Source organism: Daphnia magna, unplaced genomic scaffold, assembly GCF_020631705.1.
Source record: "Daphnia magna isolate NIES unplaced genomic scaffold, ASM2063170v1.1 Dm_contigs402, whole genome shotgun sequence".
NCBI classification, from domain to species: Eukaryota; Metazoa; Arthropoda; class Branchiopoda; order Diplostraca; family Daphniidae; genus Daphnia; species Daphnia magna.
Genome location: NW_025533296.1, coordinates 12,306 through 31,227, shown reverse-complemented (window position 1 = coordinate 31,227; position 18,922 = coordinate 12,306). Strand labels below are relative to the sequence as shown.

General features: G+C 33.4%; 2 protein-coding genes across 2 annotated transcripts; both read right to left on the bottom strand.

Moving 5' to 3' along the window:
• Nucleotides 1-408: 408 nt before the first annotated feature.
• Nucleotides 409-1,623, bottom strand: LOC123468648 (ornithine aminotransferase, mitochondrial-like). Its single transcript, XM_045167924.1, has one exon. It carries the CDS (start codon nucleotides 1,621-1,623, stop codon nucleotides 409-411), a length of 1,215 nt encoding a protein of 404 aa, XP_045023859.1.
• Nucleotides 1,624-9,866: 8,243 nt separating this feature from the next.
• Nucleotides 9,867-11,036, bottom strand: LOC123468647 (probable NAD-dependent malic enzyme 4). The gene has a single exon (XM_045167923.1). The coding sequence runs from the start codon at nucleotides 11,034-11,036 to the stop codon at nucleotides 9,867-9,869; it is 1,170 nt and encodes a 389-aa protein (XP_045023858.1).
• Between the last annotated feature and the right edge of the window lie 7,886 nt (nucleotides 11,037-18,922).

Genomic DNA, 18,922 nt, shown 5'->3' with positions numbered 1-18,922 from the left:
AATACATTATCCAAGTATTGATAGGTTTCTTCGGGAGTTTCTGCGTCTATGATATTTCCCAAATCAATTACTTTAGGGAAATTTTGAAATATTTGAAGACGATATAATTGTTTGCGTATTTCTTCGGGTGCCAAATCACTGGTAAGATTGCCCATACCTGCCAATCTCCCTTCTTTTACGCCTATGATGGCTACTTCATATTCCGAAAAATCGAAGATTTCCTCTTCATAAAAATGAATATTGGCTCCAAGGTCAAATTTCTCGAAGGGACGTCCATCGCTTACAAAATTGAAGTCGACACTTTCTAAGTAATTATTTATCATGAACACAAAAATAGAGCAACTTCTGTGGAACTAAAAAATAATTATTAATACTACGATGTGGATTACGTCATTGATTTAGAAAATATTAGAAATTCTCTAAACTTTTTTTAATAATTTGAAGTGATTCTTGAATTTGAGCTTCGTTGATTACCAAAGGTGGTGCCAATCGAATGATATTTCCGTGCGTAGGTTTTGCCAAAAGTCCATTTTTTGCAAATTCTAGGCAAATATTCCAAGCGGTTTCGCTATCGGGTGTATCATTTATTTCTATTGCGTTTAGAAGACCTTTACCACGAACTACATTAATAATAGGCGCATTCATATCTACAAGTCCTTTTCTAAAGATAGCCCCCATTTTTTCAGCATTTTCAGCCAATTTTTCATCGAGTACTACCTGCATTGCTTCGGTAGCTACTGCACAAGCCAATGGATTCCCGCCATAAGTACTTCCGTGCTCTCCTGGTTTGATACAAAGCATAATTTCATCGCTAGCCATAATACAAGAAACAGGATATACACCGCCCGAAACGGCTTTTCCCAAAATTAAAATATCAGGATGCACATTTTCGTGGTCGCAAGCCAGCATTTTGCCTGTTCTAGCTATACCTGTCTGAACCTCATCGGCTATAAACAAAACTTGTTTCGATTTGCATAAATCAGCACATTTTTTCAAATAGCCGTCTTGTGGAATCAATATTCCAGCTTCACCTTGGATAGGTTCTACCAAAAATCCAGCCACATTTTTATTTTCCAACGCTTTTTCCAACGCTTCAAAATTATTGTATTCTATGACCTCAAAATTAGGCATATAAGGACCAAATCCTTTTCGGCTACTATCATCGGTACTTCCCGAAATAATACTCAACGTTCGTCCGTGGAAATTTCCAGTCGCAAACAAAATCACCGCTTCATTCTCAGCCAATCCTTTTTTTGCATAAGCCCATTTTCTACATACTTTTAGTGCCGTTTCTACAGCCTCAGCGCCTGTATTCATTGGGAGCAATTTGTCAAACCCAAAAAGTTCGGTCATAAATTTTTCATATTTCCCCAATTCACTATTATAAAATGCACGAGAAGAAAGCGTCAATTTTTGAGCTTGTGTCTGCAATGCTTTTAAGATTCTAGGATGACTATGACCTTGATTTACAGCTGAATATGCCGATAAAAAGTCGAAATATTTTTTGCCTTCTACGTCCCATACATACACGCCTTCACCTTTTTCCAGTACTACCGGAAGGGGATGATAATTGTGAGCACCATATTTATCTTCTAAGCTAATTAATAATTCAGACTGCGTCATAGATTGATTCATAAATTAAAATATTTTCAGCAAAAATACAAAAAAACGGCTAATTTCGTAACTTTTATTAGGCTATGGCCTCTAATCCTAAAACATAAAATCTAATGCAAAATATTAAAGAAATTGAACTCATAAAAATAGAGGTAGCTACTATCAAGCCTGAATTGGAGCAAATTCTAGATGAAATTAAAACAACGCAAAACGAAACCAGATTCAAAGAATTATTGGCAAAATATACCGAAACTTTGTATTCGTTTTATAATTATGCAAGTCTTAGTAGTTTTAGATATTATGGAAATACCAAAGATTTGGAGTCCAAAAATTTTAATGACTTTTATTTATCCGAAAAGCCAAAAATGGCATCTTATTCAAATAAAATTTATCCAGCAATCAAATCTTCACATTTTTATGACAAAATAGAAGCGTTTTGTGGGATAAATTACAAATGGGAAGTGGATAATAATTTAGTTGAATATTCCGCCGAAGCCTAACGATTAATGGGAGAGGAGTTTAAAATTTCAAATGAAATTGCTACCTTTAATTCTCAAGGAAAAGCGCTTTATCGTGGAGAGGAAAAGTCTATTTCTAGCTTGCATGCACTTACTTCAGATGAGGATAGAAGCATTCGAAAAGATAGCAATGATGCCATTGGTTCATTTTATGAAACCAACGGTTCGTTTTATTTTGAAAATTACAAAAAGTTAGTTTCACTTCGCAATGCATTTGCAAGAGAATTGGGATACAAAAATTACAAAGAATATTCCTTGAAAAGATGGAATCGAATTGGCTATGATTACAAGGATTTAGCCGATTATAGAAATAATGTTTCTACATATTTTGCGCCTTTTTACAATAAGGTAAATGAACTAAAAAAGAAAAATTTAAGCGAAGAAAAACTCACATATTATGACAATGTGTTATTTGCCGATAGCCCTGCAAAATTGCTAGAATTAAACAATGATAAAACTATAGAAAAATATAAAAAAGTAGCGAATGCTATCAATCCCAATTGGGGAAAAGTATATGCACAAATGCTTGAAAATAATTCAATTGACTACGAAGATAGAGAAAATAAAGTCTCCAAAGGTTATGCTACTTTCATATTTGACACCCCTATCATCTATAGTGTTTTCCAGAAAAAAGATTTCGATTTTCGTGTCCTAGCGCACGAATTTGGTCATACCTTGCAGTTTTATTTGTCTTGGATTAAGACTCCCAATTACAAGTTTCAAGAATGTACTTTGGATACCGTAGAAATATTCTCTCACACAATGGAAATGCTAGCGTATCCATTTTTGCAGGATGTTTTTGGCTCCGAAAGTCAAAAATATAAAATCAGCAATTTTGTCAATCATTTTAGACTTATGGCTAGCGTGAGTATGTTTGATGAATTTCAAGAAAAATTATATGAAATTGAAGATTTTACGGAAGCAGAAATTGATGCACTTTTTCTATCGCTTCAAAAGAAATATAATTTGCTTTTAGATACCTCCGAAAATCCATTTTTTGGGTTGGGAAAAACGTGGAAATTTATGGACCATCTCTATCATTCGCCGTTTTATATGATAGATTATGGATTGGCTGTTGTGGTTGCGGCACAGCTCTACCAAATGTACAAGCAAGATGCCCCCAAAGCCATTGCGCAGTTTGAAAATCTAGCGGAAAATCTGAGCATACTCAATCAAGATTTTCTCAAAAAACATCCTGTCCTCAAGTCGCCTTTTGATGCCGAAAATATGCAGCAATTAGCAAATTTTGCATCACTAGAATTAGATAACCTCATAGCAGGTAAAAGTTAATTTTATTTTAGGGAGCTAAAACAGAATCCTTTTCATATCATATTCACACCGGCTATCTGCTCTATGAAGCAGCCTAGCTATGCACGTGCTGTCAAGCGGTACGTGTGCTTCCACGTTGTTTCAGCATCCGCCCGCTAGCCATCACGGCCTGCCAGTCCACTTCATGCCGCTGCTATCCGGGCTAAGGAATAATGTGTTTTGATTTATCTTTACTTAAAAGGCACATACGCAATACTTTTTGTTTCAAAAAAGTCTTCTTCAAAATAATCCGAAATAGGCTTCAAAATTACTTTTCGTTTTGAATCGCGAATTTCTTCTTTCAAATCGCCTCCTTTTAAGGCAATAATACCATTATTTAGGTTATTGAATGCAATGGGGTGTATTTTTCCCTTTGTCCAAAACAATAAGTCGCTCAAAGGCGCTACAGCTCTTGTAATTACAAAATCAAACTGGTCAGAAATCGTTTCGGCTCTCGCTACTTTTGCGCTACAATTTTTTAATTCCAATTTTTCAATAACATCTTCTACTACCATAATTTTTTTTGCGATAGAATCTACTGCAAGAAACTGAACATCTGGGAAAAAAATAGCCAATGGAATCGCTGGAAATCCGCCACCCGTGCCCAAATCCATAATTTTTGTCCCTTTTTTAAATTCTATGAATTTAGCTATAGATAAGGAGTGTAGCACGTGGTGCGTATAGAAATTGTCAAAATCTTTTCGAGATACTAAATTGATTTTTTGGTTCCAATCTTCGTATAAATTATAAAGTTTTTTGAACTTATCTAGTTGATTGTCATCTAGTTTTGTAAAGTATTTTGTTAATATATCCATTTTTGTTACTATTTTGTTAATAAATTATTCAAAAAAAAAACAAAAGTATGTATCTTTGCAGAAATTAAACTTATAAAAAATGTCAACAACTGCAGAAAGAGTAACAAAAATTATTGTAGAGAAATTGGGTGTAGAGGAATCTCAAGTAGTTCCTTCAGCTAGTTTTCAAGCAGATTTAGGAGCGGATTCATTGGATATCGTAGAACTTATTATGGAGTTTGAAAATGAATTCAACATATCTATTTCTGATGACAAAGCCGAATTAATCGGTACCGTAGGAGATGCTATCAAATTTTTAGAAGAAGCTTCTGCTGCATAGAAAAAATTTATTTTTCAAAAAAAATTAAAGAATTATGCGAAGAGTAGTAGTTACAGGACTTGGTGCCGTAACGCCTCTTGGTAATGATGTTGGCACCTTTTGGCAAAATCTAATTGATGGAGTCAGTGGTGCCAATTTAATTACAAGATTCGACACCACTAATTTTAAGACAAAATTTGCATGTGAATTGAAGGATTTTGATCCTACTCTTTACATTGAAAAAAAAGAGATAAGCAGGCTAGACCCTGTTTCTCAATATAGTATGGCTGCGGCTATACAATGTATTGAAGATAGCGGCATTGATGCAGATAACTTGAATAAAGATCGCATTGGTGTTATTTGGAGTTCGGGTATAGGAGGAATTCTTACCTTCCAAAATGAAATTTCAAACTTTGCTACAGGCAATGGTATGCCACGTTTCAACCCATTTTTTATTCCTAAGATGATTCCAGATATTAGTGCGGGTCATATTTCGATGAAATACGGATTTCGTGGGCCTAATTTTGCTCCTGTAGCGGCATGTGCTTCGTCTACAATTGCTTTAGCGGAGGCATTTATGTATATAAAATATGGAAAAATCGACGCTTGTGTAGCAGGTGGTGCGGAAGCAGCAATTACCGAAGGAGGAATTGGTGGATTCAACGCTATGAAAGCTTTGAGCGAGCGAAATGAAGATTTTATATCCGCATCAAGACCATTTGATGCAACCCGTGACGGATTTGTAATGGGAGAAGGTGCATGTGGAATTGTGTTAGAAGAATACGAACACGCCGTAAAACGTGGAGCCAAAATCTATGCCGAAATGGTAGGAAGCGGACTTACTGCGGATGCATATCATTTAACAGCACCACATCCCGAAGGATTAGGCGCATGGAATGTAATGCGATTGGCGGTAGAGGAAGCAGGTATGACTTCAAAAGATATCGATTATATCAATGTACATGGTACTTCTACGCCTCTTGGCGATATAGCAGAATTAAAAGCTATCGCTCAGTTATTTGGAAATGATGCTTATGATATCAATATCAGTTCTACCAAATCAATGACTGGGCATCTATTAGGTGCTGCGGGAGCTATTGAGGCTATAGCATGTATCAAGTCGGTGCAGGAAGACATAATCCCACCAACTATCAATCACGTAGTTCCTGATGAGAATATCGATGCAAAATTGAATCTAACGCTAAACAAAGCGCAAAAAAGAACCGTAAGAGCGGCTTTGAGCAATACTTTTGGCTTTGGAGGACACAATGCTTCTTGTCTATTTAAGAAAATATAAAAATACACATTTTTATAAAATATTGGAAAAGCCTTGAATCAAATTCAAGGCTTTTTTGTATTGAAAACAGTCTTTTAACGTTGATAATAATGATTTTAATGACTAATAAATAAATAGTTTTAGATTTGTATCAATACAACACAGTACATACAATCAATTTAGTCGAATTTTATTGAATTGTTTGCTTGTTATAACGGCATTTACCACTCTATACTTACAAAATAGTTTGGACTATTTTATAAGTAAGATTTATATTACAACGGGACTAGCTCCAATAAAAAGGTAGCTAATAGTTCCTTTCTATGGAAATTTCAACGGGAACAGCTTCAAATTAACAAAAAAAAGGAAGGTTTCGGTTGTAGGTTTTTATATTTGCATAAAAATTAAAGGAAATGCATAAGGATACAGAAATATTTGATTTAATATCATTGGAATATGAGCGTCAGAAAGAAGGATTGGAGCTGATAGCGAGCGAAAATTTTACTTCGGAAGCGGTAATGCGCGCAATGGGAAGTTGCCTTACCAATAAATATGCAGAGGGCTATCCCGGAAAACGATATTATGGAGGATGCAGCGTAGTGGACAAAGTGGAGCAATTGGCTATAGATAGATTGTGTCAACTTTTTGGTGCTGAATACGCCAATGTGCAGCCACACTCAGGCGCACAAGCCAATGCTGCAGTTATGCTAGCGGTATTGAAACCTGGGGATGCTATATTGGGATTTGATTTATCGCATGGGGGACATCTTACACACGGCTCGGCAGTTAATTTTTCGGGAAAATTGTACAGCCCACATTTTTATGGCGTAGAACAAAGTACGGGAACGATAGATATGAACAAAGTAGCTGAAAAAGCTAGAGAAGTGAAGCCTAAACTGATTATTTGCGGTGCATCGTCTTATTCAAGAGAGTGGGATTTTAAACGTTTTAGAGAAATAGCAGACGAAGTGGGCGCATTGGTATTAGCCGATGTATCGCATACGGCTGGCTTGATAGCAGCAGGATTGATGAGTAGTCCGGTTCCATATTGTCATTTTGTGAGTAGTACTACACACAAGACCTTGCGTGGTCCAAGAGGTGGTGTGATTATGATAGGTCGTGATTTTAACAATCCATGGGGACTTACCAATCCAAAAGGTGAAATTCGAAAAATGTCTGAATTGATAGATAGTGCTGTATTTCCAGGGACTCAAGGAGGTCCATTGGAGCATGTAATTGCGGCTAAGGCAGTGGCTTTTGGCGAGGCACTTACCGATGATTTTGTAACGTATCAAAAACAAGTAAAAGCGAATGCACAAGCTATGGCAAAAGCATTTGTAGATAGAGGCTATTACATTGTATCGGGAGGAACAGACAATCATTTGATGCTGATCGATTTGAGAAATAAAGAAATTTCGGGCAAAAAAGCTGAAATTACATTGGGCAAAGTAGATATTACGGTAAATAAAAATATGGTGCCTTTTGATGACAAATCACCTTTTATCACATCGGGAATTCGAGTGGGAACGCCAGCCATTACTACCCGAGGGATGAAAGAAGCTGATATGGAAAAAGTAGTATCTTGGATAGACAAGGCCTTGATGAACGTTGATAACGAGGCTGTATTGACAGAAATAAAAGAAGAAGTAAATAATTTTTCTACAACTTTCTGGCTTCCTAGTTAAATTTGCATTCTAATACATAAAAAAATTATTAACTCTAAAACATAAAACAAATGAAATTTCCATCAGAATTGAAGTACACAAAAGAGCACGAATGGGTTTTGGTACAAGGAAACAAAGCAAAAGTAGGTATTACCGATTTTGCTCAAAAAGAATTGGGTGATATCGTATTTTTGGACATTGCTACATTGGGCAAAGAAGTAAAACAAAATGATATCTTTGGTTCAATTGAAGCTGTAAAAACAGTTTCAGACTTATTTATGCCAGTAAGTGGTACTGTTTTGAATTTGAATGAAGATTTGGAATCCGATCCACAATTGGTAAATTCTGATCCTTATGGAAATGGCTGGATGGTAGAAATTACTATTAGCAATGCTGCAGAATTGGAAGATCTAATGAGTGCAGCGGACTATGAAGCAATGGTAGGCTAATAAAAATTGGATATGGATATCACATCCAAATTATTTAAAAATAAATGGCAGTATACAGCAATGTGGACTGCCATTGTTTTTATATTGAGTTTATTGCCAGGGCATAGTTTTCCTAAGATAGGATTCAATTTTATAGACCTAGTAGTACATTTTGTAATGTATGCTTTAATGTCATTTTTGCTTTATTTTTCATTATTCAATACCATTCAGCAGCAGGGATTCCGTTTAGTTTTCAAACTATGGGTAGCGATGGTATGTTTTGGTACGATTATCGAAATTCTTCAAGAAACGGTAGCTATCAATAGATGTTTTTCGGGATATGATATTCTTTTTAATGCCATTGGGGCGGTATTTATATTTATTTTATTCAAAATTCAAAAAAATCAACATGAAACCAGTTCAAAAACTAGCCGAAATCCTATTTCCTCAGACATGTAATATATGTAACAAACGCATTTTTCAAAAAACAGACCTGTTTTGTGTTTCATGTTTTGAGGCATTGGAAAAAACACATATTCAAGACTTTAAGAATAATTTAATTTTGGATAAATTCAAAGGACTTTCTCCTATTCGGAATGCGTTTAGTATGTATTTTGTATCGAAAGAAAATCTTACCAGCCAAATCCTCTATCAAATCAAATATGATGGCAATACGCAATTGGCAGAAAGTATGGGAATGATAGTGGGAAAGCGATTAATCCATTCTGTTTTTTCGAGCGCCGATAGCATTATCCCTATTCCACTTCACAAAGCCAAAGAAAGTATACGGGGCTATAATCAAAGTGAACGATTAGCGCAAGGAATTGCTTCAATTATTCCATTAAATATTGACACGGAAAGTATTATAAGAACCAAGCACACCAGTTCTCAAACCTTTTTGAGCAAAGAAGCCCGCCAAGAAAATGTAAAAGATGTCTTTGAATTGATAAAGCCACAACGGATTGTAGATAAAAAAATCATTTTGGTAGATGATGTAATCACTACTGGCGCAACAATAGAAACCTGTACTAGAGAACTACTAAAAGCAGGTGCAAATGAGGTAATGTTATTATCTTTGGCGGTGGCAAATGACATATAATCTATAAAAAAATAGCGATGAACATAACGTTAAATCTTGCAAAAGAATCCGATTTTACCTTAATTTATCAATTGGCAGAATCAATCTGGAATATTCATTATGTTCCTATTATTGGGCAAGAGCAGGTGGATTATATGCTGGGAAAAATGTATTCTAAAGAAGCTCTGCTGGAACAGATGCAAGAGAAAAAACACATTTTTTATATCATAGAGAATGATGGACAGGCAGTCGGTTTTATATCTATAACTGATGGAGCTGAGGCGTTTTTAAACAAATTTTATGTCCTTCAGTCGGAGCAGGGCAAAGGAATGGGTAAAATTGTTTTTGAGAAAATAATTGAACTTCACCCACATATCAACGTTTTTAGATTGACGGTAAATAGAAAAAACTATAAATCCATAAATTTCTACTTCAAAATTGGCTTTTATATTGAATCTGTTGAAGATTTTGATATAGGAAACAACTATTATATGAATGATTTTGTGATGAAGTGGGAGAAATAGGTTATTAATATCATTAATTTCTCTCTCAAAAACGAGTTGAATTCTAAAAAGAATGTATTATTTCGTTTAACTTATAATTAAAAAAGTCATCGTTTTGTAAACGATGACTTAGATGTTTTTATTGTATTAAAAATAAAAAAAAGAAACTTCTATTCTGGCTCAAACTCACTATCCTCAATAGGCTTAGCAGTCATAGACTGAAAAATTGAATAAGTGGTTTTATTAACATATTCTGATTTTGTAATGCTTTTTATCATTATGTATGTACTGAACGACTTTATCTCCTTTAATCTTATAGATAGTTTTATCTGAAGGTTTCATTTCTTCATCAAAGTTTTGATGATTACCACGCATTTTTCACCGCTTCGGCCACAATTTTGGCTACGGATTTGTCTAGTGCATTGGGTAGTAAATGTTCGGAAGAGGGATTGGGTACGCAATTTGCGAGTGCATGAGCAGCGGCTAACTTCATTTTGGATGTAATTTGAGTGGCTTTGGCATCCAATGCACCTCTAAAAATTCCAGGAAATGCCAATACATTATTCACTTGATTGGGCAAATCGCTTCTTCCCGTTCCTACAATGGCTGCGCCACCTTTATAAGCTTCTTCAGGCATAATTTCAGGGATAGGATTTGCCATCGCAAATACGATTGCATCTTTATTCATAGTAGCGATATCCTCGCTCGTAAGCAAATTGCCTTTGCTTACGCCTATAAATACATCCGCACCTTTAATGGCATCTTTTACCGTTCCTTCTTCGTGGCGTGCATTGCAATATTTGAGAATTTCCAATTTGCTATCATTCAAATCTTTTCGAGTTTTACAGATAATACCTTGTGTATCGCACATCAATATTTCTTTCACCGAAATACATATACTGTTATCAAAATTGATGCATTTGAGCAATTTCATAATAGCTACACCTGCCGCTCCAGCACCATTAATGACTACTTTGAGGTCTTTGATATTTTTATTGACAACTTTACACGCATTGAGCAAGGCCGCTAAAAGTACAATAGCCGTCCCGTGCTGGTCATCATGAAAAACAGGAATGCCTATATCCTGCAATTTTTCTTCTATTTCAAAGCATTTAGGTGCCGCAATATCTTCCAAATTAATGCCACCAAAAACGGGTGCAAGATTTTTTACGATAAAAATAATTTCATTTACTTCTTGTGTTTTGAGGCAAATAGGAAATGCGTCAATATCGGCAAATTCCTTGAAGAGTATTGCTTTTCCTTCCATTACAGGTATCGATGCTTCCGCGCCAATATTTCCCAATCCTAAAACCGCACTGCCATCGGTTACTACGGCTACCGTATTGTTTTTGATGGTCAATTCTTTTACCATTTCGGGGTTTTTGTGAATTTCCAAACAAGGCTGTGCCACTCCCGGTGAATACACGGTAGATAAATCGTCCAAACTCTCCAATGTCACTTTTGAAGCTATTTTTAATTTTCCTTTATGTTCTCTGTGCAATTTTACACTTTCTTCAAAATAATTTTTTTTCATCAATCTCTTTTCTATTACTTTTTTTGATTAGTTTCTAAAAATATATGGTATCATTCGTTTTGCATTGTTTTCATTTGAATAGGTTTCATTCAAATAATTTTTTCGTTTCAATATTGCTTCATCCGAAAATTCTTTCATCCAATTAGCGTCAATCGCTTCGATGATTTCTTCTGGGGTATTAGCAATTGTGCATAAAGACTCTAGATTGCTATTGGCTACCATCAAGTTGTTGACAATTACTTCGCGCCCACGATACAAGGTGTTGAGGAGTTTTAACTTCAGCCCTGTGCCTTGAAACGTAGTGAGTACGTGGCATTGTGCATTTTCTATTAAATCGTTTAAGGCTTCTTTTGATACATCTTTCCGCAATTCAATATTGGGATATTTTTTTATCAAATCCTCTAAACTCGATTTTGGTTTTTTGCCAGCAATGATTACTTTTTTGTCAATTTTGGAGAAAACTTGCATAATAAGCCAAGTAGCCGCTTGATGATTTTCTACTACATCCAAGCTTCCGTGATAGAGAATATAATCGCCAATTCCCGATTTAATATTTACCGTTTCATTTTGATGAAAAGGCGTCACAAAGAGCGATGTATCGCAATATTGCTTCATATATTCAGCATCTTTTTTGTTGATGCAAAAAATAGATTGCGCATATTTGAGTACACTTTCGTATTGTTTCAGCTTTTTGCTTTCTACATTGAAGTGAATTTTATGAATAAAATTTTGGTCTGCTTTGCTCAAATTTTGATAGTAATCCCATTCGATATTGTGCATACACACTACTTTATTTCTATTGGCTAGGCTAGGATGTCCAAGATAAAAACAAGTGTGAAGTCCTTCAAAAAGTATAGGTGATTCATCCAAAAGCAAGTTTGAAAGCAAATCATTATTGCTACGAGACGATACAATATATGGCATTAGATTGAAAAAAACCTGATACGCTTTTTTTCGAGGATAATAATGTACCTTTTTGCAAAGCTTTTCGAGTACATCGCTATGTGCTATACCTTTATAGTCAAAACAATGAAGCGTAATTTCATAACCCAAATTATGCAGTGCTTTTAGTTTGTAAAAAACCTCAATGATTCCTCCATAAACTGGAGGATAGGGTATGTCAAATGATACTATATGTAAATGGTTCATTTCTTTTTTTTATAAATAATGTGAAATGAGACGTTCTTTTTGGCTATCCCAAGTATATTTTAGGCTTGCAATATCGCAATTATTTTGCAATTTTTTGTAATAATCTTTATCTGAAAATAATCGATTGATTCCGTTGGAGATAGTTTCTACTTCAATATTGTCAACTAATACGCTGCATTCCATTTCGTCATTTAATCTTTTATACTCTGGAAAATTCATACAAATACTAGGTATGCGATGCTGGATATAATCAAAATATTTATTGGCTAGCGAATAGTAATAATTTAGGCCTCTATTTTCCAATAAATTGATACCAATTGTAGCCTGCGAAGTCATTTTTTGAAGCTCAGACGGCGTCTTATATCCCCATAAAATTACTTTTTCGCTCAATCCATTCATATCTATTAAATAGCGTAGATTTTTGTATAAATCCCCATTTCCACAAATCCATAAAATGCCTTCAATTGATTTCATTGCCAAAATCACCTGTTCCAATCCTCTTCCATAATTGAGATTTCCTTGATAGAGAATTATTTTTTTATCAAAATTATCAGGCGTAGATTCTAAAGGAATATTTTTTGGGAAATTATACACGACATCACAAGGCTTATTGTATTCATTGCTAAATAATTGTGCTATCGAAGGGCAAACGGTATACATCGATTTACATTGAGGAATGCAAATTTGTTCTATCAATTTCCAAATGGATTGTTCTGTTTTTCGGCCTACCAATTCGGGGACTTCGGTGAAATACTCGTGTGCATCATAAATCACGGGTGTATTTTTTAATTTACCAATGAATACATTGGGTAAAATGGTGTCTAAATCTACACTACAAAAAATATCTGCACTATGAAAAAAGAGATAAATGAAAAGTCTAATTTGATATTCGATATAAAATCCTTTTCCTTTATCAAAAATCATAGAAAAACGATAATGCTGAAACCGTTCGTTCTCTATTGCAATGGAATTTGGGCGTTTTCGGCCAACAATCGTCACTTCAAATCCACTCTCAATCAGTGTATTTGCTGTTTTTTGCATACGTTGGTCATAAGAGATATCATTTGTTACGCTTATTATGATTCGTTTCATTTCTTTAGTTTGAATTGAGTATTTTGAGGAATAATTCCAATTTGTCTATTTGCATTTTTATAGGAAGCGAATATATTTTTAAGTTTTTTGATTCCAAATAATCTTTATGTGCTATTAATCGAATGGCATCTTTTTCTGTTGTAATAATAGCCTTGCAGTCTGAAAAATTAGACCAAGAATCTATATCTTTTTTAGAAAAAGAATGGTGGTCGGGATAATTAAAATGGTTAACCAATTTTGTTTTTTTACTTAAGGCTTCAATAAATAATTTTGGTTTAGCTATGCCCGAAACCTCAATACAACTTTCTGGAAATGAAACATTTTTATTTTCAAAAATATCTTTGAGCAATTCATATTCTATCGTTGCAAAAAATACCGACTGGTGAGGTAATGGATTTAATTTTTTAATAAAAATTTCTTTTTCAGCATCTTGTAATGAATTAGGACATTTTGATACTATAATGATATCGGCTCTTTTAGTTTGATTTTTTCCATCGCGCAAATTTCCCATTGGGAAATAAAAGTCTTCAAAAAACGGTGTGTCGTATTCTGTGATGAGAATGTATTTATCCGCCTTGAGCTTTCTATGCTGAAATGCATCGTCAAGAATGACTAAGTCAATTTTTGGAAATAAATTCTTAATTTTTTCAATTCCTTCAACTCGGTCTTCACATACAAAAGTATGTTGATTTTTGGTTTTTGAATAGAGGAGAAGCGGTTCATCGCCCACTTCTTTTGCCGTGCTCAATGCCGATACTTGTCTAAAACCTTTGGTATTTCGCCCATAGCCTCGGCTCAAAAATGCAATGTTTTGATTATTTCTCAATACATCATAGAGCCATAATAGCGTAGGTGTTTTTCCACTACCGCCCATCGATAGATTGCCAATAACTATGGAAGGCAAAGTAGATTGATTAGATTTAAACAGTTGAATATCAAACAGAAAATTTCTAATATGAATAATTATTCCATATAAAAAAGCCAACGGAAAAAGAAAAAAACGAAACTTCATTTGTTAAGTTCTAATTGATTATAATTTTAAAATATATTTTTAGATTTATGCAAATCTAATTCTTTCTAAATTTATACAATCAATTTGTTTTATGAAGAATCCTGAATCTATTCTTTCATTATTTTAAATATATTAATTTCATTTACTTTAATCAAATAAACACCTTTTGCTTCTTTAGTCAAGTCTACTTGAATTTCAGTTGATTTTGTAGTAATTGATTTTATTTTTTGACCAATGGAATTATATATTTCTATTTGATTTTCTTTTAAATTATTTCCAATTTTAATGTTAATAATATCTTTTGTAGGATTGGGAAATACAATAATTTCATTATCTTGTAAAGATTGTAAGCCACTACTATACAGCGCAATACAATCTGAAGTATCGGTACAGCCTAGATGACTAACTACTACTGCATAGCTACCTTTGGTAATAGTACTAAAAGTTTGATATTGTGCATTGGTAATTCTGCGCCAAGGATAGCAATAATACCATTGATAAGAAGCATTGGGCGTAAGGGCAGTATAATATATGCCATTTTCTAGCTTCACTGTTGCTTGTACTTCTTTGGAGTCCAAAATAAGGGTACTCAAGCTATCGCATCCATTTTGTGCAGTAAATTTGTGAGTATAAATGCCTGATTTTAAATAAATACTATCGCCAAATTTGTAGGTATTGCAGGTTTGGGCTTTGATAGTGTCTTTTGGAATATTTTTTACTGTCAAAATAATATTGGTTCTATAAATATCGCAATTGTTTTTTGTTTCATACCAATAAGAACCTGTTTTGTCTAAAAAACGTAAAGTATCTGTTTTAGCGTCATTCCACAAGTATATTTTAGTATTTGATATTTTCAATGGATTGTTTTCACAAATTGTGCTTTTAATCGTATCTGAATAAAATTTTTGTTTTTTCACATAAATAGGTATAACTGCCGTGTCATACGGAGACATAACCTGATAAATTAAGTTTGAATCAGAAACTTTAATTTTTAATTCTTTATTTGTTGATAGAATATTAGTTAAATTATCACTTTTGACCCAAGAATATGGGCCAGTACCATTATACACTTTTAAAATAATTGAATCTCCTTCACAAGCTTCAATTTCATCTGGCACATCAATGTATTGCCATTCGGGTAAAAGTCTAATGTCATCTATGAAAATTGGACTATGATATACAAAACCTTTTTGACCATAAAAATTATATCCGACTACTTCACAAATTGGACATGTAAAATATTTATATTTTGTATTGAGTGCGTCTTGATACCTAAATATATTTATATATTGATAAAAAGAGTCAACTTTAAACTTGCTTTTTAATAAACGCCATTTATAATTAGTATCTAATTCATTATCATCTAATATCAAATTTAGATTGTCAAAACTAAATTGTGTAACAAGAGGCTTTGATGCGTTATATGTTGTAGCAGATATTGCAATATTACTAACCATAGCAGCAAAATAATTATTGCCGTTTCTAAATTCAGAACCTGTTTTGTGTCTGATTGAAATAATATATGTACTATCTTTAATTAATGGAGTTTTTAACTTTTGATAAATTCCGTGAAAAGACATTCCTAAAAGTTCAAATCTATTTCTAAGAGGATTATAAAAAGTATCTATTATTTTATTAATTGTATCGTATGTTTGAATTGATGTAAACCACCAAATACTTCCTTTATTTCTAAATGAAGGAGGTATAGTATCGTATCTTTTTCCATTATAAGCTCCCCATATTGAGCGCAGAGTATTGTTATTGTATTGCGGATCTCCAATTAATGCCGTCCAGTCATTAACAAATGAATCTATCTTAAATATTTTATTTTTACCTTCTCCTGAAAAATTATCAAAGTCTCTTTCATCAACTTTAAAAATAAAATTTTTCTTATAATTTTCAAAATCAGGGTTTTTGAGTAAATTTTGAGAATACAGAAGATTGTTCTGAAATAATATTATTAAAAAAATACAAATATTTGAAAAAAAACTAAAGGGAGTAAAGCCTCCCTTTAGAAATTTTAAAATACTAATCGGCATATCCACATATCTTAAAACAAACATTTTGAGATGCGCTTTCGCATTGGTCATCAGGACTTCCAAGCATATATTGTCCTGCACTTCTTGCTTGACTTTCATTTAACTCGCAACAGCCAACAGAAGCACCATTAATTACATCACATAATGCAATAGTGAATGTGGGAGTGAACGTGTTTTCTCCAGCAACCCATTTTTTACCAGTTTGAACCCACATAAGGCAATTTGCAGGCAGTTTTATACTAGAATAAGTTCCTGTATATTGGTCGAAAAATTCATTAAATCCTTTCATTGCTGTCATCCATCCAGCAGGATTTCCTGTGCCTGTCCAATCAAAACTTACCATTTCTATTGCCCCTCCACAATCAATATACTTAATTATGAAAAGCCCAGACGGTGCATTCCATGTTAAAATTGGCCCATTACAGCCACAAGGAGTTAAACTGAATTTTTGTTGTGAATTTACGGATAACATTCCGATGCTAAAAAGCGCGATTAATATTATTTTTTTCATAATTTTTAAGTTTTAAATAATTGTTTAAATAAATATTGTGTTGTTCTTTTTTTTCCATTTTATACACTCATCATAAAAAGGGCGTGAACTCAATTGATAAATTATTATTAAATTAAACTTCTCATAAAACTCAATTTATACAATAACGCATCTTTTTTATATGTGTTTATTTTTAAATCATATCTTAAAATTAATGTAGATTAATAATATTTTCAATCACAAATATAAATCAATTAAATAACAAAATGAAGTATATTTTACGAAAAGGTTACAAACGTAACCTCTAAAAGATTAAAATAATATCAAAATACAATAAAAATGGAATATTTTTTTATTTTTTTTAACTTTATAATTATTTACTTACCGCTTTTTCTTCTATTATCGTCTTTATCAATATTGCATAAAAAAAATTAATTTTTGCGTTAGTGCAAATTTAATTTTTTTTTATGAAAGCGTCTTAATTCTTTAATGAATCGAATACTTTTCTGATACTTTTACTTTCCTATTTAGCCCTGATAGAAGCGAATATCCTCCGAAGCTTGCGTAGGAGATAGCAGCGGATAGCGGGATTAGCTCCAAAAATTTAAGAAAATATTGTTTTAACTAGTTTGAAATTTAGAAAGGGTATTATTTTTCTATGGCACGTTCAATAGCTTGCCATACAATACTCGCTCCTTTTTGCCACGAATATTTTTTGATTTGCTCTTGCCCATTATCTATTAGCTGCGTTCTCGTATCTACGTCCAAAACTTTTGTCATTGCGTCCGCTATTTCTTGAGTATTGGTAGGGGATACGTGTATCGCTGCATTTTCTGTTACTTCGGGCATTGAAGAAATATTGCTACAAACGATAGGAATTTTACAATTCATAGCCTCAATCAATGGAATCCCAAATCCTTCATAAAAAGGTACATAAATAAGTGCCTCAGCAGCCGAAACCCATTTGTGTAGGGCATCTTGTGCCAAATGATTTACAAAAATGACATCTTCTTTGAAGGTCATAGTATTGTAATATGCCTTTACCGCTTCAAACTGCCACGCAAAACGCCCAATGATAACCAATTTCATTGATTTTTTATCTGTTTTTTTGAATATTTCAAAGGCTTTGAGCAGATTGATTACATTTTTTCGAGGATGAATAGAGCCTACAAATATTAAATAAGGAAGCCCTTGTGTGTTTTGTTGTTGAAATTTTGTTTTTGTATCTATATCCACTGGTTGATAAACTTCGCTGGAGGCATTGCACGAAACCCAAATTTTTGAAGCATCACATTGATAATGTGAAATTAAATCTTTTTTGGAGGATTCGGAAACCGTAATGACTTCCGTAGACGCATTTAGATATTTGGGGGTGAAAAACCGCATAAATTTTTCGACTAAAAAAGGCACGTGTCCATTAAAAAAAGCAAAGGCAATATCGTGAAATACGGTTACTTTTTTTACATTTGCTCTAATAGACGTATAGGCATCTAGCGATAGAAAAACATCGGGATTGATTTTTTTTAATGCGCTAGGGAGTGCCAATTCAAACCAAACATACCATAAAAAAGGGTGACGAGCAGGAGGCGAAACTATTATAGGCTTCACATTTTCTGCAAAAATAAACTGTGCATCGTAGGGGCGGTCAAAAATAAAGTAAAAATCAACCTCTGGATGTGTGTTTACAATCTCTTTGAGGATATTATAAGAAAACCAGCCTATACCTTCTAGCTTGTCTTTAATCAAAAAACGTGTATTGACGGCAACTTTTAATCTTTTTTGCTTTTCCAACTCCGAATGAATATTTTATCTTATATTTGTTAAAATTTAGAATTAATTACACGTTTTTTACATTTTTAGGTGTCGTGTAATATGCAAAAATATATAAAAAATATTATAAAAGGAATTTTTCAATGATTTTAAAACAATATTTTAAAAATATATCTTTTCTTTTTTTAATCAATTTTGCCATAAAGCCTATTTGGGTATTTGTACTGGATAGAAAATTTCAATTAATGTATGGCAATGCGCTGTACGGCAATTATTTTTCGCTTTTAAGTCTTATTTATATTTATTCCATTGTATTAGATTTAGGTATACATAA

What these genes read in the sequence shown, in the direction of transcription:
- LOC123468648 (XM_045167924.1), bottom strand. Translation starts at nt 1,623, where the DNA reads ATGACGCAGTCTGAATTATTAATTAGCTTAGAAGATAAATATGGTGCT.
- LOC123468647 (XM_045167923.1), bottom strand. Translation starts at nt 11,036, where the DNA reads ATGAAAAAAAATTATTTTGAAGAAAGTGTAAAATTGCACAGAGAACAT.